General features: G+C 54.3%; 2 protein-coding genes across 4 annotated transcripts in view; one reads left to right on the forward strand and one right to left on the reverse strand.

Annotated features, from left to right (window-relative positions):
• The first annotated feature begins 1,497 nt into the window (after positions 1-1,497).
• LIMD2 (LIM domain containing 2) lies at positions 1,498-4,352 on the forward strand. 3 transcript variants are annotated; one of them, XM_019466593.2, is made up of 5 exons: positions 1,498-1,868; positions 3,479-3,573; positions 3,763-3,807; positions 3,889-4,028; positions 4,104-4,352. In XM_019466593.2, the coding sequence occupies exons 2-5, from the start codon at positions 3,532-3,534 to the stop codon at positions 4,261-4,263; spliced, it is 387 nt and encodes a 128-aa protein (XP_019322138.1). In that variant the 5' UTR covers positions 1,498-1,868; positions 3,479-3,531; the 3' UTR covers positions 4,264-4,352. The 3 variants fall into 3 exon arrangements, with proteins under 3 accessions (XP_019322138.1, XP_053749142.1, XP_053749143.1); XM_053893167.1 differs by lacking the exon at positions 1,498-1,868 and adding an exon at positions 2,520-2,722; XM_053893168.1 differs by lacking the exon at positions 1,498-1,868 and adding an exon at positions 2,636-2,722 and having other exon boundaries at positions 3,432-3,573.
• Positions 4,353-6,578: 2,226 nt separating this feature from the next.
• Positions 6,579-21,793, reverse strand: part of MAP3K3 (mitogen-activated protein kinase kinase kinase 3) — a 60,814-nt gene continuing 45,599 nt past the window's right edge. The window contains exons 7-16 of the mRNA XM_019466590.2: positions 19,244-19,377; positions 16,372-16,445; positions 14,355-14,422; positions 14,056-14,148; positions 13,254-13,445; positions 12,367-12,515; positions 11,590-11,721; positions 10,998-11,127; positions 10,490-10,667; positions 6,579-9,374 (exon numbers count right to left, since the gene is read on the reverse strand). Of these exons, the coding sequence (XP_019322135.1) occupies positions 9,146-9,374; positions 10,490-10,667; positions 10,998-11,127; positions 11,590-11,721; positions 12,367-12,515; positions 13,254-13,445; positions 14,056-14,148; positions 14,355-14,422; positions 16,372-16,445; positions 19,244-19,377 (1,379 nt within the window). The 3' untranslated portion in view covers positions 6,579-9,145. The remainder of the gene's footprint in view (positions 9,375-10,489; positions 10,668-10,997; positions 11,128-11,589; positions 11,722-12,366; positions 12,516-13,253; positions 13,446-14,055; positions 14,149-14,354; positions 14,423-16,371; positions 16,446-19,243; positions 19,378-21,793) is intronic.

The raw sequence follows: 21,793 nt of genomic DNA on the forward strand, positions 1-21,793 counted from the left end.
GCATTGCTGTGTGCTGGCCTTACAGGCTCAGATGGGAGTCCTTCAGTGCCACATTCTGCCATCCAAGAGTGGTCCCACGGGTGCACGTGGAAGCCCGACCATGACCGCTTTCATTAGATAGCCTCACAACATGCCAGTTTCTTTTAAAACCCGTAATAGATGTATCACCTGACTATTCATTTTAGCCTGTGGCCATCAAACCACTTTGGGGCTGGGAAGGTCTAGGTGCTAAAGACCAGCCCTTCTACGTGTGGGACCACTTCTGGGCCGCTAGGAGTCCAGGCAGAAGAGGCTTACCTTTGGCAGGAAACGAGGTAGAGGGTTTTGTTTTGTAACATGACTTTGCAGTGTCTCCTTACCGCTGGAACTAATACCCAAAGAGCAGGTAACCTAAGAGCCAGACCTGTCCCCTCTCTGTCATCCTGGCTAGTGGCCGGCAAGGGTGGGAAGACTCTGACCTGGGTCTCCATGGTGCTGCCTGGCCTGCAGGTGCATGGGCCTGGCGAGCCCCCCGCCCCCCCCCCTCCAGCCCAGGCACTTCAAACTTCAGGTGAAGGAAGTGCCCCTCCCTCTTCCCTGCTTGAAGCTGCTTTGAACCATCAAATGCTCTCACTTTCCCTTCCCTCAGAAATTGTAACTCCAGTTTAAAAGAAAAATACCACCCCCCCCCCCCTTCCTTTGGGCAGTTACAGCAGTTGAGGTGAAGGGAACGATCCCATCCCCACTATGAGGTGGAGGCCAGGTCACATTTATTTCCAGCCTTCCTCCTTCCTCTTGCCCAGCTCATTTTTTTTTTTTTTCTTGAAACCTCAAGTTCCCTTTTCTCAACACCATTATCAGCCTGTTTTTCTTTCCTTCTGAACTGCTTTCTTCACCTTGCTCTCCACTCATCCTTAGTGCCCAGGCTGCCTGCTGCTTCTGTGGTAGCTGTCTGCAGACCCTACCACCTCTGGGCCCAGGCTGCTGCTGGGTGTCTCTGTCCACCCAGCCTGCTCCCTGCTGCACCTTGGTGCAGCAGGGCGGCAGCCTTTGAGAATTTGATGACCTCTGTGCCAGCTGCCGGGAAAGATGCACACAACACAATTTTTGAAGTTACACACACACACACAAACCATCATGGGAGTCCTGGGCCTACAGCTCCACCCAAACATATATCTCCTCTAGGGAGAAGTGGGAGGCTGGGGAGGAAAGCCAGTTGCAGTGTGGGGGCCCTGAGGGAGCCAAGGGAACAGCTAGCTGGGGGCTGGGGAAGCCTGCTGCCTCCCTCCCTCCCCTGCCAGGCACGGAGGCGCTGAGTTGTTCTGTTCCCTGATGCTTGTGTGGGCTGCGCTCTGGAGCCACCAGTTCTATTCCTGCCACAGTGTGGGAACAAGCTATGTTTAGGGCTGTGTGGTGAAACAGTTTCCAGCCAGACATCAGGCAAAGCCCAGCAGTCCCTGGGGCCGTTTAGACCCGGATCTCCCAGCAGAGGTCGTCCAAGAAGCCAGGGCCCCACGTGTGGGGCACAGCTGAGGCTCCACCCCGACCAGGTGCCAGCCACTTGCCTCCTGGGTGCCTTGGACCTGTGCTGTGTGCTGGAGGCACGGCAGCCGGCTGGGCCAGAGGGGCTGGAGGCCTGGCTTCTGGCACCGGCCCTGCTGCTCTTCACATCTTCAGGCCTCGCTCCCTTGTGTTAAATGGGGTCAGGGGACACCGAGATTTGCTTGTTTGACGGATGTAAATTTCCTTCCCTGAAGGGGGGAGCCCCTGATTTCTCGCAGGCAATAGTGCCCGCCCGCAGGAACCTGGGGTGACTAATGCCACAAAAACCGGCCACAAACGTTTTAGGACGGCGGGCCTTGGAGGGCTGCTGCCTTTGGTGATCCCGGGTCCCTTGTCTATGGGGTCGCGCGAGAAGGCTCTGGGGAGTGGGGGTGGTCCACTGGACCTCTCGTGTAGACTGGCACTCGGTGAGCCCGCGCCCCAAGGTGACAGGACACAGGGGCGCCGGGCCTCGCGGCCTCGCAGCCTCGCGTGGCTGGACTGCGTGCCAGCCGCCGCGGCCACCTTCCTCGGGCGGCCGTATGGGGGCGGCCCCTGGCGGCGGGAGGACTCCGCGGCCGGCGGGGGCGTGGGAGCCGGGACCGGGCCGCCCCCGCGGGGTCTGTCAAACCTCAGCGCCCACGGAGATCCGGGCGGGCCCGAGGGCCAACCGGGGGAAACTGAGGCACCTAAAGGCCCAGGGGCACTCCGGTTATCCTTTTTCGCCCCAGGGGCGTCGCCGGGAGCGCCATTTGTCCCGGGACCCCCGGCATCTCAACCTGAACTCGTCCGCGCCCGGAGGCGTGCGGTATCCTCCGGCTCCAGTCCCGGCCTCGGTCGGGAGCGGACCTACCGACGGGGCGGCGGGCAAAGCGCGGGGCCCGCGGGGATGGTGCGAGTGCCGGGAGCGCGGGGTCGGGGCGGGGGGCAGACAAAGGCAGGGGACGGCGAGCGAGGGAAAGACAAAGCGCAGAGGGGGTCGGCGGCGGCGCGGGGGCCCCGGAGGCGGCTCCGGGCGCGGCGGAGCCAATGGGCGGGCGCGGGGCGGGGGCCGGCGGGGGCGGTGCCGCGATAAGGCGGTGGCGGCGGCGGCCGCACGGGGACCACTGGCAGCGGCGGCAGCTCGCGCCCGCGCCCTCCTCGCACCCGAGGCGCCCCCCGGAGACCGACCCCCCACCCCGCAGCCCAGGCCGGGGCCCCGGTGAGACCCGCGGACGGGCCGGGGAGGGGGCCTGCATCCGTCTCACGAACCCGGGCGCCGAGGTGGGGGTGGAGGCGCGAGGGCCGCCGCCCGCGGGGGTCCCGACGCCCAGCGCCTGCGCCCGTCGCTCTCGGCCGGGGCTCCGGGACCAGCGACCGTCCTCCCGGGCGGGCTTCCAAGCGGGGACGGGGCCGAAGCCCCATGGTGGGGCCCGCAGGGGTACCGGGTCTAGGGTCCCGTCCTCGCGGGCCCCGGAGCCGAGAAGTGGGGCGCGCGGGCGGCGGCTCGGGCGGGGCTGGCGGCACGGCCGGGGAGCGCTGTCCAGGGGCTGGGCCGGCCGAGCGGTGGGCGCCCGCGGCCTCAGCAGCGTCGGGCCGGGGTCAGGCGGGGCCAGCGGATTCTCACCGAGGCCCCGCCTGGCCCGCCTGCCCCTGACCTCCCCTCATCCAGGCGGGGTCCCGGGCGGCTCACGGCGGCTGCGCGGTGCCCCCTCCCCGGGCCGCCCCGGCTCTCTCCGTTCTTCCCCCACACCTGGTTAAGCTCAGGGACCCCTGCCCCTCGGGGAGCAGCGTGGGGGGCGGGCGGGCGAAGGGGGAGGTGGGGGGGGGCGGAAGTGGCAAGACCCAGAGCAACAGGAAATGACTTAGGGAAAGTCCCAACCGCAGCCCCCCAGCCCCCTGCCTGTAAACACTCCCACCCCACCCTGCAGGCTGGGGAAGGGCTTGTGGGGCCCGACCCACCGACTTCCCCTTGCAGAACCCAGCGGGTGCCGCGTCTCTACCTGGGGCCTCCATCACCTCCACCGAGCCATGTACCAGGCTGCAGGAGCTGCCCAGGCCACCCCCTCTCATGTAGGTGATCAGCGGGGTGGGAGACCCCCGCCGCCGCAGGCGTCTGGCCTGGGGGTGAAGGGGTGAGGGGCGGCGGGTTTGCCTGCCACCCTTTGCCCCGCCCCCATGCCCCTGGGATCTGGGCCTGTGACCCCAGCAATGATCTGGGGCATCCCTCCTGACCTGGCCCTGACTGGCCCTCTCCCATAGGAAGCCAAAGGCAGCGGTGGCAGCAGCACTGTCCAGCGCTCCAAGGTAGGGCCCTGAGACCCGGGTGTTGGGGGAGAAGGGGATGGGCATGCGTCAGGACCCCAGCTGACTCTCTCCCCGGGACAGTCCTTCAGCCTTCGGGCCCAGGTGAAGGAGAGCTGTGCCGCCTGCCAGAAGACCGTGTACCCTATGGAGCGCCTGGTGGCGGACAAGCTCATTTTCCACAACTCTTGCTTCTGTTGCAAGCACTGTCACACCAAGCTGAGGTGCGCCCTTGCCCTGCCCCTGCCCTCGCCCGCCAGCCCTCACCTGACCTGACCACAGTTGTTCTGCTTCTGCAGCCTGGGCAGCTACGCGGCACTGCACGGGGAATTTTACTGCAAGCCCCACTTTCAGCAGCTGTTTAAGAGCAAAGGCAACTATGATGAGGGCTTTGGCCGGAAGCAGCACAAGGAGCTCTGGGCCCACAAGGAGGTGGACGCCGGCACCAAGACGGCCTGAGGCCCCTCTGCTGTCCACCCCCTCCGTAGAAGAGGGCCTGGAGTGGGGCAGTGGGAAGGGTGGGAAAGAGATTGGACCTGGGCTCCGGTTGGGGGGCAGGGTGGGAGGGGGATAAGGTCATCTTGCTCAGGCAGAGGGTTGGGGGGGCAGAGCTCCAGGATTCTTTCATTCTCCCTGGGGGTGGGTGGTGGTGGTTTGGGAATCAGGATTGGGGGTTTCTCACCACCCTGCTTCCTACTTCTTTCAGCCTACCCCACCTCACCCTATGGCCCCCTGGGAGGTCCCCAAGCCCAGCTTCCCTATCTAGGTGCCTTTTCTCCAGCAAGGAGTCAGCATGCCCCCCTCAGGGTCCCAAGCTCCCTCACTGCCACCTGGGGCCCTCTGTGGCCCCCACATCTCCCCATCTACCTCTGCCCTTAGCCTGGTCCTGAGCCATGGAGACTGGAGGAAGGAGAGCCAGCGTGCCCTCGCTGGGCCTCACAGAATGCCCACCAAGGCCCTGTGGGGGAGTGGAGGGGGAAGTTGATTAGCCCTGCCCTCCCCCCCCCCCCCCCCCGGCCCCATAGAAGAGGCAGGGCATGCCCAGTGGGGCTGGGGACCCATCTTGCACCACCGGAGTCAAGAAGCGGAAGCTAAAGCACCGCCAGGCTGAGAGCCACAGAGACTGGCTGGGTGGGGGCTGGCATTGGCCATGCTCCCCTCCTCTTGTCCCCTATTGCTGCCGGTTCTGACTGTTGCGATCAACCCTGTTTTAAACATGTTTTAACAGATCCTGACTCTGTATTATGTGGCCTGATGGGGGGCTTTGTGGCAGGAAAGATACAGACTAGTCATGTAGAGGTGACAGGGGACATGGTCAGCCTAGAGCACTCCTGGACTTGATTGGGGTGGGATGGGGCTGAGAAATGGGTGTCAGGGAAATACCAGCCAGCCTGAGAAAAAGGGGGTGCTCCTTTTTCAACAGCCAGGTCTCCATGCTGTCGTACCCAGAGTGGCTTTAAAACTGAAACTCCACGTCGGTTGAAAAATTGAGGTCAGGCTGGGGTGCCTAGCTTGCTCAGTTGGTAGAGCATGTGGCTCTTGATCTCAGGGTTGTGAGTTCAAACCCCACATTGGGTGTGGAGCCTATTAAAAAAGAAGAAGGAGGAGGTCAGGCCATCAGCAGGTGATGTGGAGCCCGGCCTCACTGCACTTAAGTATATTATTGCAAGGCAGAACCCTTCTTGTCCTTGCCTAGACCCCCTTTGCCCTAGAAATCAACAAAGGCTGGTGGAAACCAGCAGATTCAGCAAGTGCTGTTAAAGGGTTTCTGGTTCTCTGTGCCCTTCCCCATCTGTTATCTTCCCCTTGCCTTTTCAAGCTCTGGGGAGTGGGGCAGCCATGGTCACTCCCATGTAGTTCAAGGAGAAACAGCTCCTGTGCTTCTCTGAGGGACACCAGTTTACAGCAGGGCGAATACTGCAAGCTTGGAGGAACTGAGACCCACCCCACCCCCAGCGGATTACAGGCAGGAAATCTGGGTTGTCCTGTCTCAGACCCAACTGTCCTGATTTCCCCCAAACTGCCTGTGGGCTACCTGAACTGATGGAACAAGAGGGCTGACTCCTGGGGGATTTGCTGCCACCGCCCCATACAACTCAAGTTCCTAAATGACCTCATGGCCATAGGACAGGATAGGAAGCTGGGACTCAAATTCCAGTGGCAGATGGGCCACTGTGCTGTGTTGGGGTGGACCCTGCCCCTCGAAGCAGTAGAGCTACCACTCGGCAGAGTTGGCACTGGGTCCTCAGCATGAGAGCTGATAGCCTCATGCAAAGCAGGCCCAAATTCTGCACTGGAGGTCTCAGGTGGGGACAAGGACAGTCTCTCCTGGCTCTGAGCTAAGCACCAGCAGCAGGCAGACCAGGGGGAGATGCCAGAGAGGTGGCTCCTGGAGGTACCTGAACTCTGCCCTGCAAGGGTATGGCTCTGGGGAGTACATACCTGCAGCGGGATGACTACTAGATGGCCACAAAAGTCCTGGGAACCCAGCCAGTGGTGACACTTGGGTCAGGTGGGGCTGACAGTAGTATACCACCTTGATAATCAGCTGCGATAGAAGCACCCTCAGCAGAGCTCCTGGGAGTGGGGGGAAGAGGGGAGCCACCTCTGAGCTAACAGTGGTACCAGTCAAGTCATCCCCTCCTAGGACCCCTCTTGGAGTCAAATTTCCTGCTGAGGGACCCAAGCTGGTTGTCAGGCACCATAGCTGGCTCCTCCCAGGCAAACACCTACTCCACACCTCAACCAAAAGCATTTCCACAGGACCCCTTGGGTATAAATGATCCCTTTTATTGTAAGTAATGCGCGACACTGGCCTGGCTTTGCACTGCAAGCCCTCGGTCGAGATATAGTCAAATAACTATGGCTGCAGGTTCTTCTGCACGATCCACAATTCAGACACAGACACAGAGTGAGGGGGAGGGGAGGGGCATGGGAGGGGCAGGAGGGTGGCAGGGTGTGGACCGTCCCCAGCCTTGACCTCTCCGTGAAGGTTTGGCCAAGGCCGGCATAGCCCATGGAATGATGAGCAAATGGCAGCATGGCCCTTCCCACAGCAAGCCTGGGGCTGCTAGGGGGCTGCCTTTCAGAATCTTTGGGCCCAGGCTGTCCTAGGCCCACAACTTGTCATCTGGGTTAATTAATATAAAGACAATAAATTAAAATTAAGCAACAGCTTGGTCCTGAGGATGCTGAGCCAGCATGTCCACAGTTTTTGGCACAAAAAAGTCAGGGTCTTTTGTTTTTTTGGAGTGCAGCGTTTGTTGGCTTGTTTGTAAATTCACTTTTAAAACCCATTCCCTGTGAGGTAAGACCCCGGGGCGTGGGGCTCTGTGAGAGCCTGAAGCTGGGACACACAGAGTCGTCTTGCGGCAAGGGCACTGTGCTCTGTTTCCTCTTGGGGCACAGGGACTGGGCACAGGGACGTGGGCCCAAGAAGAGTGCTGCAGCCGTCAGGACGGGGTCGTGGAGAGGCCGAGCTGCCATCTGGCAGCTTTGGTCAAGATGAGGGGCCAGTCCCCACCCTGGGCAAGGGCCGAGGTGGCGACAGGAGCACATTGCTCACTGTCTTCACAGGGCTGGGCTGGAGGTGCCTGACAGGCCCCTGACGGACAAGGATGGAAACAGAGGGGCCTCGGCCCAACTGGCACCGTGCAGCACACATTCCCGCAAAACCAGCTGCTTTCATTTTCTCTTCTCTCTCTCGAGGCGTCCATCACCTGTAACAATCTAGAATTGATATATATAAAAACCATCAAATATGATCTGAGATATAAATTAACAAGTACAAGGCCTCACATTACATGATGTGAAAAGGCTAAAAACAGCGATAGAAACTACATTCATAAAAGTGCATCGTCAACATACAACGAAGGCTTTGGCTTGTTCTGGTGCCCGTGGGGAAGTGGGCATGGCTGGCAATGAGCTGCCTGGCACTAATCCCCAGCTCCCTGGAGAGACCCATCCCTGGGCACTGGCTTTGTTGTTGTTGTTGTTGTTGTTGTTGTTCCTTTAATGACAACTCCCAAGGAACTGGGTTTTGGGAGGGAGGAGCTCTAGCAATAGGCACATTTTGGAGGGGAGGGGCCGGAAGAAAGGACCAGCGCCCAGGCTGAGGTAAATAAGGCCAACTCTAAGCTGCTTGGAGATACTGGCTCCCCGACCCCTGCTACCATTCCTCCTCCAAGAAGGGAAAGGGGCTGAGACCTCATGGGGGAGGGCAAGGCTGGCCAAGGAGGAACAGAGACGGTAGTCTGGGACACAGTTGGTGACATCATATGGGCTCTCCCTTCTACCAGGGAGGGCTCTGGCCTAGCAGGGTCACAACTCACAGACAACCCGATACAACTTCCCTGGCTATCCAGAAGAGCCTGCCCAGGGCTCAGGGCGGCTAGTGGGGTCAGGTGCCCTCACCATGCTGTCCATCTTCCTTTCTGCTCCAGTGGGGAGACAGGTGCCAGGTCAGGAACACAAAGGCCATTACCTTCAGCTCTTTCCAATCCAGCCCAAAGGCCCAAGCCCACAACAGGGATACTCAGAGCCCAAGGGCACACAGAGTCTCCAGTTTAGAAACTGGGTACAGCATAAGAGTGACTCCAACTTGTAAAACAGAGACAATTGCATTGACAAAACTGGGTCTCCCCACCTCGAGTGGGGGAGTTCCACATCTCAGGCCCCTGCTGGGGGTGGGGGAGGGGTGCAGGGTCATGGGAGCAGGCAGGATGGGCTCCTCCTTCCCTGAATAAGGCAGCAAAACATTTGCTTCATTCATCTTTGGTAAAGGACAGGGACTGGCAAAGCTGGCCTGGGGGCTCTGGGGAGAGCACAGCCCAGGCCTCTGCCTTCCATTGGCTGTGGGATGCTGGGCTTGACCTCAGGCTTGGGTGGGCTCATCCAGCCCAGAGACGCCCTGGTGGTCTCCAGACATGGGGAGGAGAAACAAAATAACACTCTGCATGAAAGTTAACACTATTCAGACCCTTGTGTCTGTCCTGTGCCCCAAGACCCTTGGGGCTCTGGTGCCGACTGCAGTGTCAGGACACAGCCCTGAGGGTAAGGCCCTCAGTGCTTTGCACACTGTTCCTAGCCCCTTCCCCTCCACACTGAGCTTAGGATGCTGGAGCTCTCGGGTCTGGCAGGCTGGGGGCTCCCAGTCCTTGAGGCCGCAGCCACCCCACCCTGGCTCTGAGCCCCAGCAGTGGAAGGGGCATAGACAAACGCTGGTTGGACTGGAGCTCCATGGTCCACAGCCTTGCCTGGGAGAAGCAGCAGCTTTGCTGAGCCCCACAGCAGCCCCATGCCTGTGCAGCAGGGGCGGCGGGCAGCAGCGTGCCTTAAGAGCTCAGTACACGAGCTGTGCAAAGTGGTGTGTGAGCAGCTCCTCGGCCGAAGGTCTCTGGCGAGCCTCCACAAAAATACGCCTCAGGAAGTCCCGGCCGTGCTCAGAGATGTGGGAGGGCAGCTGAGGATTTGTGGGCTGGGTGGCAATCTTGAAAATGGCGGCCATGGCTTCATACTCTGCCCAAGGTGGTTTCTCTGTCAGCATCTCTACCACAGTGCAGCCCAGGCTCCTGGAGAGAGAATCCCATGTCACCCCTTGGCCAGCCCCAGGCTCCCTAACCTGCCCATCGCCGTGGAAGGAGGTGCCTTTCTCAGAAAACCCTGAGGCAGGATGGACCAAGCTGAGGGTTGACATCTCTGTAGAGAGTCCTCAAAGCCAGAAGAGGCCTCAAAGCACTGTTGGCCTCATCTACAGGGGCTTCATCAACCAATAGCCATGCAGGGGGGTCTTGAGATTGGGGAAGAGATCCCTTAGGCATGGACAGAAAGAGCTCTGAGATAACCGTATTAGTCTCCTACTGCTGCTGTAACAAATTACTATGAGCCCGGTGGCATAAGAACACAAATTTATTCTGGAGACCAGAAGTCTAGTAGAACTAGTCTCCATGGGCTAAGGTGAACATGTCAGCAGGGATGGCTCCTTTCGGAGGCTCTGCTTGGAGAGGCTGCCAGCACTCTTTGGTTCATGTCCCCTTCCAGCTTCTTGCTTCCACTGTCACATCACTTGCTATCCACTCTGGCCTGCTGCCTCTCTTTTGTAAGGACCTTTGCAATTATCCTGAGCCCACCTGGATAATCCAGGATAATCTCTCCATCACAAAAGTCTTAAATTAATCCTATCTGCAAAGGCCCTCTGCCACGTAAGGAGACATTTACAGGTTATGGGGTCAGTACGTGGGCACCTTCAGGGAACCATACTCAGCCTACCACAATGACACTGTGAGGGGAAGAGATGCTCTCACAACCTCCAGGCCCTTTCAGAGGATGGACATAAAAAAGTTAGGGCGAGCAAATGCAAGCCATCTGAATGCTAGGAAAGGAAGAAGCTTGCTAATATTTAGAGACTGACCCAGGCCTTCAGAATGGGTGCTACTTCCTTTAGGGATGTTTTCTGTGGCCTAAGTTCCCAGCAATAACAAACTGGTGCTATCTGGGGTTAAAACGCAATGCATTTGCCCTATGGGCTGCTGCGGGCACCCACTGCCCTGCATATGACCCAGCTGCCAGGAGGGAAGCCTCCTCTTCCTCCCACCACACTGAAACATTTCAAATGGGCTCATTTCTAGGCTGGAGTCACTACAGACCAGACACAGATATGCCATCCCAGCACGTCCCCAGCACTCACCACACGTCTGCCTTCCTTCCGTAGCCCTCACCGCTGATCACCTCAGGGCTCATCCAGTAGGGTGTGCCCGTGACCGAGCGCATGCCCGTGCCCGACATGCAGATGGTCTGCAGGCGCTTGCTGGCCCCAAAGTCCCCCAGCTTCACGTTCCCGGCAGAGTCTCGGAGGATGTTGGCTCCTAAGGCATGGAAGAACAGAGGCTGCCACCCTCTGGGCATTTTCTACCATCCACCCTTTCCCCCCACCTTCCCCGGTCACAGGGCTGCTGGAGAGGATGGACTCTACCATGAACTGGACATGAATAGAAACACGCTATTGGCTCAGCCCTACAGCATGAAATGATCATCACCAGGGCCAGCAACTGCACAACACCCAACACGTATTTTCCCAAAGTGCTCAACCAGTCTGCACCAATCCCCCAGAGAAGCAATTGAGGTCCCACTTTTCAGAAAATCCAGAATTCTTAAGTGGTCAGGTCTTGGGGACCCCACAGCTTGTGCCTGCTCACCCTTGATGTCTCGGTGAACGATCATGTTGCTATGCAGGTAGGACATGCCCTCCAGGATCTGCCGGGTATACTTGCGAGTCACACTCTCTGTCAGAGCTCCGTAGGCCTTCAGTTGGTCTTTCACTGAGCCCTACAGCACAGGAGTCAGAGGGAGTCAGCTCAGGAAGGGGCAGGAAGGGGCAAGGCTATTTCCAGCCCCCAGCATTGTAGCAGGAGCGATTGAGCCACCCACCATGAGCAATGCACCAGGCTTTGCTTGGAGAACAGTATGAGGCAGCCCTTGCGTCAAGCAACGTGTGACCCGCATCCAGAAGGGAAGGCCCTCTGCACCAGCTACAGGCAGTACTTACTGGACAGTGCAATCAGCCTGTAAGCTTCGGGTCAGGGTGACCTGGGACGCTTCACGTCTCACACCATCGTTGTGGCCAGATGGAGGACCCCCCCCGACTTTTGAGTATCACCTCACCTTCTTCCCTGAGCCTCCGGTGTCTCAAGTGATCAGAAGCATGTCCAAGGGGCCCCTCCCCCGGAGCCCACGGCCCAAGTCTGGCCCTCCTTTGTGTGTGTCCCACATGCACCAAGGAGCACATACCCCTGGCATGTACTCCATGAAGATGGTCAGAGTCTTCTCGGCGCGGTCCCGCAGGCAGCCATAGTACTGAACTATGCGCTCGTGCTGCAGGTTCTTCAGCAGCTGGATCTCACACTCCAGGGCACTCACCTCCTGTGGGAGGGGCTCAGTGGTCACCTTGGCTTCCAGGGTCCTGGCTCTGCCCATGTGGGATCAGCTCAGCTTCCCTAGTAAGTGACTTTAGAGGGGTCTGTCTGCCTCGGGAACTTCAGCTGGAGCAAAGGAGTCTCTCCCAACTGGCCCTTGGACACAACGCCGGGTAGCCCATGGGACGGTAGCATTCCCATGCTGGAAGAGGGCAGGCAGTGGGGTGGGAGAATGGGCTGTGGTGCTTAGTTACGGTAACTGCTGTATTTGTCCACTCGGACTGGAGTACAGGCCACAATCACAGTTGAACTCCAAAGATAAGCTCCTTCCTGGACTGGGGGCTGAGAGAGACTGTGCATCTGGTGAGGGTGGCCAGGACTGGCCACTGCCTCTCGGTTTGGGTGGTTTGGTACTTTGGCATCAAATTAGTTCCTCATACCTAATCCCTCCCCTGGAGGGTTTGATGCTCTTTGGACCACCGTCCCTTTGCCCCATAGCCATGGCCAGAGTGGAGAGCAAGGGAACTTGGGAAGAAGAATAATGGGGGAAAGATCCTGCAGCATCTCGAGCAATTAGTTTATGCAACAAGACAGGCATTTTTATTGGGGAGGGGGTGGGGGACTGTAAGCCAGACCATGCGAAAGGCAGTACCTTGCTTGTCTCAGGGCTGTCTGGGTCAAATTGGACCTGTTTGGAAGCAAGTTCACGTCCTGTGTCCACGTCATAGCACAAATAGACCCTGCCGAAGGCACCCTGGCCCAGGAGCTTCCCACGGCGCCAATTGATGGGGGCACTAGGAGCTACAGGAGAATGGAAGGAAAGAGCATTAGCTCGGGCACATTATTTACTGAGATGTTGCCTTGGTTTCCAGAGGCTTTGTGATGGCACCTCTGGCTCAAGACCCCCTCTAGTTCTCAGCCCAACATCCCCACCCACCTGGAGCAGGCCCAGTGCCCCAATCAGTTGGACCATTAGGCCCAAGTCCTGAGAAGCAGATGATTAGCTAACGTCATGGTTAAATGCTCCTCTGCATTGATCAAATATCTTTATTTCCTAAGTCCCTAAATATTTTTTTAAGTTTATTTATTTTGTTTAGGGGGGCAGAGAGAGAGGGAAAGAGAGAATCAATCCCAAGCAGGCTCCGCACCATCAGCACAGAGCCTGATGCAGGGCTCGAACTCATGAACTGTGAGATAATGACCTGAGCTGAAACCAAGAGTCAGACGCTTAACTGACTGAGCTACCCAGGCGTCCCCCTAAATATCTTAATACGGCAAGGACCGAGAACACTGCTCTTCTGGTTAAACATGGTCAAACTAGAGACCAGAGAGGGGAAGTGGCTTGTTGCACAGCAGTGGACTGAGGCCTAAGGCCTAGGGGATCTGCTGCTGACTCACAGGCTCTTTCAGTGTGGTGAGGATGGGCCAGAGCAGCTTGCTGCTGAGCTGAACGAGCCCGGTGGACCACCGGTCTCCTGCCCTGCCGCTTGTCTGAGCACCCCCTGGGCAGTCTCCTCCTAGCCAGGGCCCACTCCTCACACTTGGTAGGCACGTTCCTCTCCTGCACAGAGAGGGCATTCTCGCTGTCCGCGCTCCGCAGGCGCCCTCTGGGGTCCAGGTACTGCACTGCCAAACCCATGTTCTCGCCATTTGTGCTCAGGGAACGGCTGGATGGCACCAGTGTAAAGAGGTTGCCTTGATGACGCCGTATTCGGGGAAATGTTCTTCTGCCTGAAGGAGTGCAGGGGCCAGAGAAGAGCAAGTCAGACCCCTGCCCACCAGGCTAATTGTGCACGTCACATCATTCACCGTCACCATTTGCCCTTTCACCTAACTCAAGCCAGAATGGTTCATGTCACAAGCACCCTGAGAATCAGGACAAAAGCAGGAATTAGAAGGCAGCCACAGATGGCTCAGGAAGCCCTGGCCAAAGGGAAGGCACGGGGCTGGCCCTCGGGTGCCACATCACTCACAAGGCCAATCCACTGCTGAAGTCTGTCTTCCCTGGCATGGTAATCCCAAATCAAACCTTTGTGGAAGCTCCATTCTGTCTGCTGCCATGGGGCAGAAGAGGGCGCTGGAGAGCTGGTGTCATGCAGCACGCTCAGACAAAGGACAGTGTTCCCAGTGCCAGCATCTTGGTTTCCAAATGCCGTCCTTTCCCCCATCTCCCCTCAGTCTCTAGTGCCTCAAGTCTGGGCACACTTTCTCAGGAATAAAGGAAAGAAACATGGGGTCTGGGGTGCCCGGGCCCAGCCCCTGGCAGTGCTTTTGTGTGGCAAAGCTCTACCTGAGTCCGTTCTGAGAGAGCCAGCAGGGGGCAGGGTGGAGGTGCACTCACCCTCATTGTAGTCCTTGTGGTGCACAGATACGTGGTAGCGCCGGGGGTAGGTTCCACCTTTGACCCCTTTGTCATACAGCTGAGTTTCCCGATCTGAATAAGATAGAGGAATCGCTGGTTTCTGGGTAGATCAATGTGAGTAAGCCATTTAAGCCCCTATGTTACCTGAGACCTCAGGACAGCAGGCCCGAGGAGAACTGAAGTACAGTCCTGGCTGCCCAACTCAGCTAGCAAGAGTGGAGTGCCTGCAGCCCCACCCGGAAGCCCTGTAGTACTCATCCAGACTCTGGGGAACTCACCAGAGAACTCCTGTCTGTTGTCGGGGAAGCTCTGGGCTCGGGACATCCTCGATTTCCGGAAGGATGGGCTGGAAAAAACAAAACGAAATCACGACGTGGACATCGGCTCAGTGTACTTCAAAAGGCTGCCCACTAGGGCAGAAGGCAGGATATCCAGATGGACTCCCTTTTCTAACTCCCTCCCGCATCACTACATGGGATAGAAAACCCAGAAAACAAGATATCCAAACTGCTTAGCTGTTTGGTATGGAGTCTTGTTCTCACAGTTTGGGAAGGAAGCAGAGTTTGAGAGAAACGGCCCTCTTCTGAGTTCAGCCTTCTACTACTTTCTCTTTACTAGTCTGAGGCCCAAATCTGACAGAACCTTGAATAATAAACCCCTCCAGGCCTCCCAAATTCCACCTTGGCAGCACAACACTTTCCCTTCTTGCCCATTCCTCCCACCTTGGTAACAGGGGAAGAGTTGAAAAAACTCCCTTGTTCAGGGCAGTAATAAAAATAGCAACAACACCAAGCATCTTCCTTTCAGACTAATCACCACCATCCCATTTTAGAGATGGAGAAACTGAGGAATAGAGAGGTTAAGGGACTTGTCCCAAGCTATTGGACTTCTACTTGGTGGAGCTGGGCTCTATATGGCTCCAGATCCCATAAAGAGGAGGAGAGGAAAGCCCTGTGCTTTAGGCTGGGCCTCAAGGGAGTAAGTCCAGGTCACTGGGTTTCACTCCCAAGGGAAAGAAAACAAAGTATTGAAGGGGCAGAGGAAAAACCCAAGAACCAAGTGGGTACATTTAGCTATCTTTCCTAGCATTCACCTGAAGGGTCTTCTCCCTTACATGTAAGTGCCTTTTGAGAGAGCCACAGGTCAGAAACGGTCAAGGCAATGACACAGGGGCCGCCCCCTACTTCACAACTACTAGATTTTCTGTAGTCTTGTCCCACTGCCCACCCCACTCCCCACCCCTGCTCAGCCACAAAGCTTAGGAGATAACCCAAAGCCAGAGTTGGTCCCTGTCCTGGCAGAGCCTACAGTTTGTGGCAGTAACTCCTGGCACTTTTGCCTGGGCCTTCTTGCTACCCTGGCTGAAGAGCAAGCCCCTGACAAGGCTATGAGCTGGACACTAGCAAGTAACTATGACTGAATTCTATGACATCTAGAGGGAAGACACTGCTCATCAGTTTTCAGATCTGTTAGGAAAGACATAATACAGATCTGGCCATAGTCACAAGGTCAGTACCCATATGAACAATCAGTTACAGGGAAAAAAAAAAAATCTCAAACCTGCTCCAAAGCCTCTGACCACAGCCCTAAACCCAGCCAGACATGATCAAATGTGTTATTGGAAATAACAAGGTCAAGGTGAGAGGCTGGCTGGATAAGTGCTAAAGCCAACTCTAAACATACCCCTGCCGATGGGTGAATCAGCTCCACAGAACCATTTGGTATGTAAAAGATAGCACTTGTTCCCTCCCCAAGTGTGTGAACAAAATTCCACACCAAGCAGCATGGTAAGCTAGGCAGTCTAGATATTTTGTTTTCTGGTTTTTACAGCCCAGTGTCTTATTCCGCCAGAAACACTTGGAGGAAAAAAAATAAGGTAAACCCACAGGTAACAATTCAATTTTGTCCCCAAAACACTGAACTTCACTGCTTGTCAGGCCAGATCACAGCAATGAGGCCAAGCGCACAAGAGCAGCGTGTATATTATACAGAACCTCAGAACATGTCAAGCACTCAGAATAACAGAGCAAGCATTTAATACATGTGAATTGCTATCATGAGCTTCTATGACATTCATCAAACTATACAAACATAACATTCTTCATGGTATTTGAAAAATTAAGGAGATGGCTAGGAATCCCAGAAAGAGATTTCTTTCCCAGAAGCATGATGCTTTAACCATGGGTCTGCAGACCAGTGTCTAGATCAGAGACATACTAGCTAACTCTATTTCCTCAGCCCACCAGTTCCAAAAATGCCTACGCACTAACCCGCAGAGCAGCCACAGTCCCGTACCTGTCGGCTGACCTGTCCAAGGATTGGCAGCTTCCTGACAAGGAATTTTCAGCACTGCTCAGAGGATCCAACATCTGCAAGGCAAGTCATACAATAAAACCCAATCCCAGCCAGGTGACTCAGGGCTTTACGGCCCAGCCAAGTCCAGCAAATGGTGCTTTTTGTCAAAATATGAAAGTGCCCTTTCTCTGCCTGTGCAGTGGGAAGAATAATTAGGAAGGTACCATTCTCCCCCATAGTCTGAAAGGCAAGTTTCCAGGAGTGAGAAAAGTGCCTGGCCAGCATCCCAAGGAGCTCTGCCAGGAGAGCAAAGCAGAGATGCTACTTCTCCTGTTGGCATTTTGTTGGCTCGTGAACATTGGGAGCCTGGCGATGGAGCTGGTACTACCCTGCAGAGGCTTCCAGTGCATCTGGGTGGGACTGTAATGCTTCTGTTTACACTCCATGATTTAAAATTTATAAAGACAAGTATTGTCCTCGTTTCACTGACAAATCACTGCAGGTCTAGAAAGGTTAGGAGAATTGTTTAAAGTCATGAAACTAGTTATTGTACAGCTGATACAGATGAAAAATTTCCTAGTTCCTGGTTCTCATATACAAGCAATAAGTACCTACTATGTAAGTTAAAGTGTTTCTCTGGCCCTTGGTCGAATGCAGTAATAAAAAGCCTTCAGATTAGTTTTTTCTCCAACTAAACTCCCTTCATTTAGCCTAAGGGGGTATTCCCTATCAGCGTATTCATTATCTGAGAGACAAAGTTAAAAATTACATAGAGAAGCAGAAATCAGACTTATGAAAATTCACTAACAACTTTCATAAAATTAGTTTCCAACTCAAATTATCTCTTCCTATTTAATGCTAGGGTCCATCTTGCCCATAATTTCAAAGTAAGACCAGTTAACAGAAGAAGAATGTGCGAGTACAATAACATGGCAGGTATGATGAAGGAGGAATACCAAAGGTTCAAAAGGGGCCTTTGGAAAATTCACTGAATCCTGCGAAGTCTTCTGTAAAAAAGGATAATTTTTTTTAATGTTTACTTATTTTTGAGGGGCGCCTGGGTGGCTCAGTTGGTTGAGCGTCCAGCTTTGGCTCAGGTCATGATCTCACGGTTCGTGGGTTCGAGTCCCGCGTTGGGCTCTGTGCTGACACCTCAGAGCCTGCAGCCTGCTTCGGATTCTGTGTCTCCTTCACTCTCTGCCCCTGCCTCACTCACTCTGTCTCTCTCTTTCTCAAAAATAAACATTAAAAAAAATGTTTATTTTTGAGAGAGAGAGCAAGGAGGGGAGGGGCACAGAGAGAGGGACACAGAGGATCTGAAGTGGGCTCTGTACTGACAGCAAAGAGCTCAATGCAGGGCTCCAACTCACAAACCGTGAGATCGTGACCTGAGCCGAAGTTGGACGTTTAACCTACTGAGATGCCCTGGAGCCCCCAAAAAGGACAATCTTTATGACAATGCTGAAGAAATCAAAGGGGAAGTCAAGGAAGTTACATTGTGTTAGCAAAATTTTTGATATACAAATTAAGCCAAAAAATTTTACCTGAATCATGCTTTTGTTCATTCTAAAAATTAGCAAATAGATGCAACTATCTCCTTAATCTGATTAAAGAAAAAACAAAATAAACTTATCTTAGTTTCACTTTTCCAGAAAGGCCCAATTGAATATTCTTTCACTACATACATGTTTTGGTCTCCGTTAAGTGGATTTATCTTGAATGGTCCGTTACCAGGAACAATTCACTTTAGCTAAAGAGTCCGGGGCACCAGGGAAGGACCTATGCATTCCTTCTTTGGCCTCTTTCTAAAAGTCTGTCCTCTCTAGGAGTCTAATACTCCCACACCTTCTAGGGCTAGCCAGGTAAAACAAAGAAGTAAAAGGACCAGAATATAGGGCCACGGGGAGGGATCAAGACCAAAGGCAATAAACTCATTTGCAATCTGAGATTTTACACCCAAGTCACCTCTAACACAGCCAATGTCCAGAAGTGTTCTGGTTAAAGAAAACAGAAAGAATAGTCAGTAAAATACCTAAGAAGGGAATCCTTATCTAAAAGCACTCCATAAACATAATTTTATCTGGAAAGCAAGAGTTAACAGAAGAGAGAAGAAGCAGTGTAAAGGGCTTCTCACAGCCTGTATAGTTTGGATAACGCTTTCAGAGATTAGCTATCATGGGGAAAGAAAAGTTGTAAGAATCAGTTTTAGGGGAAAGAAAAGTTACAAGGATCAGTTTTTTTGTAAAATCCCTCACGTGATGGTGCTGGTCCTTCTACTGGACACTTTACTCTTAAGAAATCCCCCTTTCCCAGACCGACTCCTAAACATTTATAAGTGCAGATCCTTCTCTTACGCAATCAAAGCAAAGCTCTGTGACAAGACTTCAGAACGAAGCCAGAGATCTCGCTCTCGTTGAATTCACTAAGCTAAAATGTCATTTTCATCAAGCGAGCCACTAGTTAAAAAGTTAGCCATTGAAATGGGTAAACTGTTCTGGAGGACGTACCCTAGAGTGACCCCCACAATGAGTCACAGCCTTGTATAAACCCCTTCCCTTAAATAAGGGGAGAACTTGTAACTTGCTTCCAGTCAACAGACTATGGCAAAGAGGGTGGCATGTTCATTCCTGTGATTATGTTACATTTGATGACTCCATCTTTATGTTACATTTTATGATCCACAGACTGGAGCAAGAGATTCTCCTTCTGGCCTTGAAGAAGCTGCCATATTGTGAGAGAGCCAAATGGCAAGGAACTGAAGGTGATTTCTAAGAGCTCAGAGTGCTCTTAGTCGCTCTTAGTGACCACTGAGAAGCCCCTTTATAGCCTTGGTCTGACACACTCCAAGGCATATCCCGGACCCCATACTCACACACTGCTCACTGGTCTCTGGGATGAACTCCCCCTCGCTGTTGATGCTGGTATAGGACCCCTGCCGGGCAATGCGCTGCTGCCGCTCAGGCACATAGCCAGGGGGAGGTGAGCTTCGTCCAGGGTTCTGGGAGCCTAGAGCACAGAAACAAGATCTTTTACAACAGAGCCCAGGATGTGCCCTTGAGAGGAGCAGACACAGGACCAGGTGAGACCAAATGTCTGTTGCAGAGGCTGGTACAAGGTAGGAGCTCAGCAGAATTCCATTCGTTTCCTTCACTGTATGTGGCCGATAAAATGGGTTAGACTCAAGATCCATTCCACGCTTCAGGTATGCCTTCCTGCACTTTCGAAGTTAATCAGCTAAAAGCTATTACATCTAAGACCCCCTGGGGTCCAGCCAATCAGACGCACTTGTGTGAGATTGAGATGGCTTCCTGCTATTCCTACCGCTCCTGGACACAGTCATGGGAGCCGCGGTTTTCCTGCTGCAGTGTTACCAGAGGCCCCACACCTGGTCTCCAGTTTTTCCGATGTCAAGACACAGACGCAGGCATCCTCTATGTATGTGGTGTGAAGCAGAGCAGAGGGGCACTGTGCTTCTGAATCTGGTAGCTTCCAGATTACAGAAGAGGGAGTAGCTCTGTGGTGTCTGTTTCTCTCTCTCTCCACCCTGTAAGCCAAGATGTGCACTAAATCTATTCTTCCTGAAACTAGTTAGAGTGGATTCTACTCTGTGCACCTGAACCCTGAGCAATACGTGCTGGGGTAAAAAGGTATTACACATCTGACCTAGAATGAACAAAAATGTCTCTTGTAAGGGACTGATGAGAGAAAAAGAAAAACCCACTTATTGATGAAATCCCCAGACAGGGATCTAAACTATCCCCAGACAGGATGAACTGCCCCAGTCTGTTACACGGAGTGCCTAGGTGAATATCCAAGAATGCAACATCCATTCTCTTCTTCACCAGCTGCCACTGAACTCTCCCCTGGTTTTCCAGGTAGGATGGGACTGACTCACAAGGCCAGCACTACAGACCCAGGAGGGGCTGGGGGAAAATAGCAAAGGTTTTCTGAGCTTTTATTTCCAGCCAGAGACTTTCACTTTTTCCAATACACATTGCTGCCTGCAGAGAGCCAGCCTTATTATCTGATGGGCAATGGGCCAGGGGCTATTGTGCACAGGCCCACAGCTTGGGGCAGGAAAGGGAAGTCTCCCCAAACCAATGGCTATCAGAGGAAGCAAATGGAAAAACCAGGAGTTGGCAGAACTGCCCCAGAGCATTTTCAGTTTTGTTTTTATCTTCAATTCAGAAATTGGGAGCTACAACAGCAGTCGAGAACAAGTAAGACAGGGACCTGAACAGGACAGGACACTGGACTGCAAGACTCACTGATGCGCCCACATTTACCAGCAGAGACAGCAGTGAGCTAGACAACACAAATCACAGCACTACGCAAGCAAGACCACTCAACTCAGGCCTTGGAAAGCAGGCATGGCAGGGACAGCAGGCTCTCTAGGATGCCCTTCCCTGGCATTCCAGCCCAATCTTGTTCTATTCTCATGAGGCCATTTGTGCCAAGGGGCCCCAGCAGCAACAGCTGAAGCAACAAAGCAGAGTAGTAGGCCTGTGTCCAGAGTGGCCCACTGCTTTGCATGATGGTGTTCTACACATAAGGAGAAAGCCAGGGCTTTAAGCTGCCGGCCGTCTGTGCTCCTCCTGGGCCATGCCAGCTCTCTGCTAGGTCCTTAACCCATAGTGCAGAGTCCGAGCAAAACTCTCACCCAAAGCTGAAAGACTGGCTCTCAGATTCTACCCATTCTCATAGGAGATTCCTGTCAGGAAGCTGATGCAGTCAGGAAGTTGCCTCTGCAGGGAGTTCTAGGGTTTGGGGTCAGTGTTAATGTGCAGGTCATTCCAAGTACAAAGAGATAGCTGTTTTGGACATCAACTATTTTCTCTAAACTCTGCTGTCTCTTGCTGGGCAGATGAGATTGGGGGAGGAATTGAATCTTTTTTTCTTCTTCAGTGGGAAGTCTTAACCAGTATTTCTTAGTGTGCTCACACTGGACCAGGCTGTGCAGAACATTTCATCCCATGAGACCCGGAGGACATCCTAATGTGTTTCAACTTTCAAAATTCCCATTTTATTCTGAAGTTGCCACCACTACTAAACAGTTTCTGGTCTCATCTAGCATCACAGAAGAATTTCTGGCAAGGAGAAGAGCCCTGTGGAAGTGAAGGGAGCTGACTTGTGTGATCCCAGGCCCCGCCCTTCCGACTGCACCAGGACAGGGGGGACAGGAGGTCTGCACTGTGCACAGCTCTCTACCCCACTGCTGCCATGGCTCCCTCCAGTCACCTCATCCTTTCAACACTTCTCTCCTCCTCTGCTTGAACTTTTCCTTCTCTCCTTCCCCTGGCCAAAGCATTCTGGACCCTCTACCTGCACTCCTCGCTTCATCTGCCACAGGAGTCGGCTTCCCTACGGTTCCTTTGGCACCACCCTCAGCACTCTTTTCACCTGACTTTGCGCCTCCCTTCTT

This window comes from Panthera pardus, unplaced genomic scaffold (assembly GCF_024362965.1).
Source record: "Panthera pardus isolate Hobbes unplaced genomic scaffold, ASM2436296v1 HiC_scaffold_3, whole genome shotgun sequence".
Classification (NCBI taxonomy): Eukaryota; Metazoa; Chordata; class Mammalia; order Carnivora; family Felidae; genus Panthera; species Panthera pardus.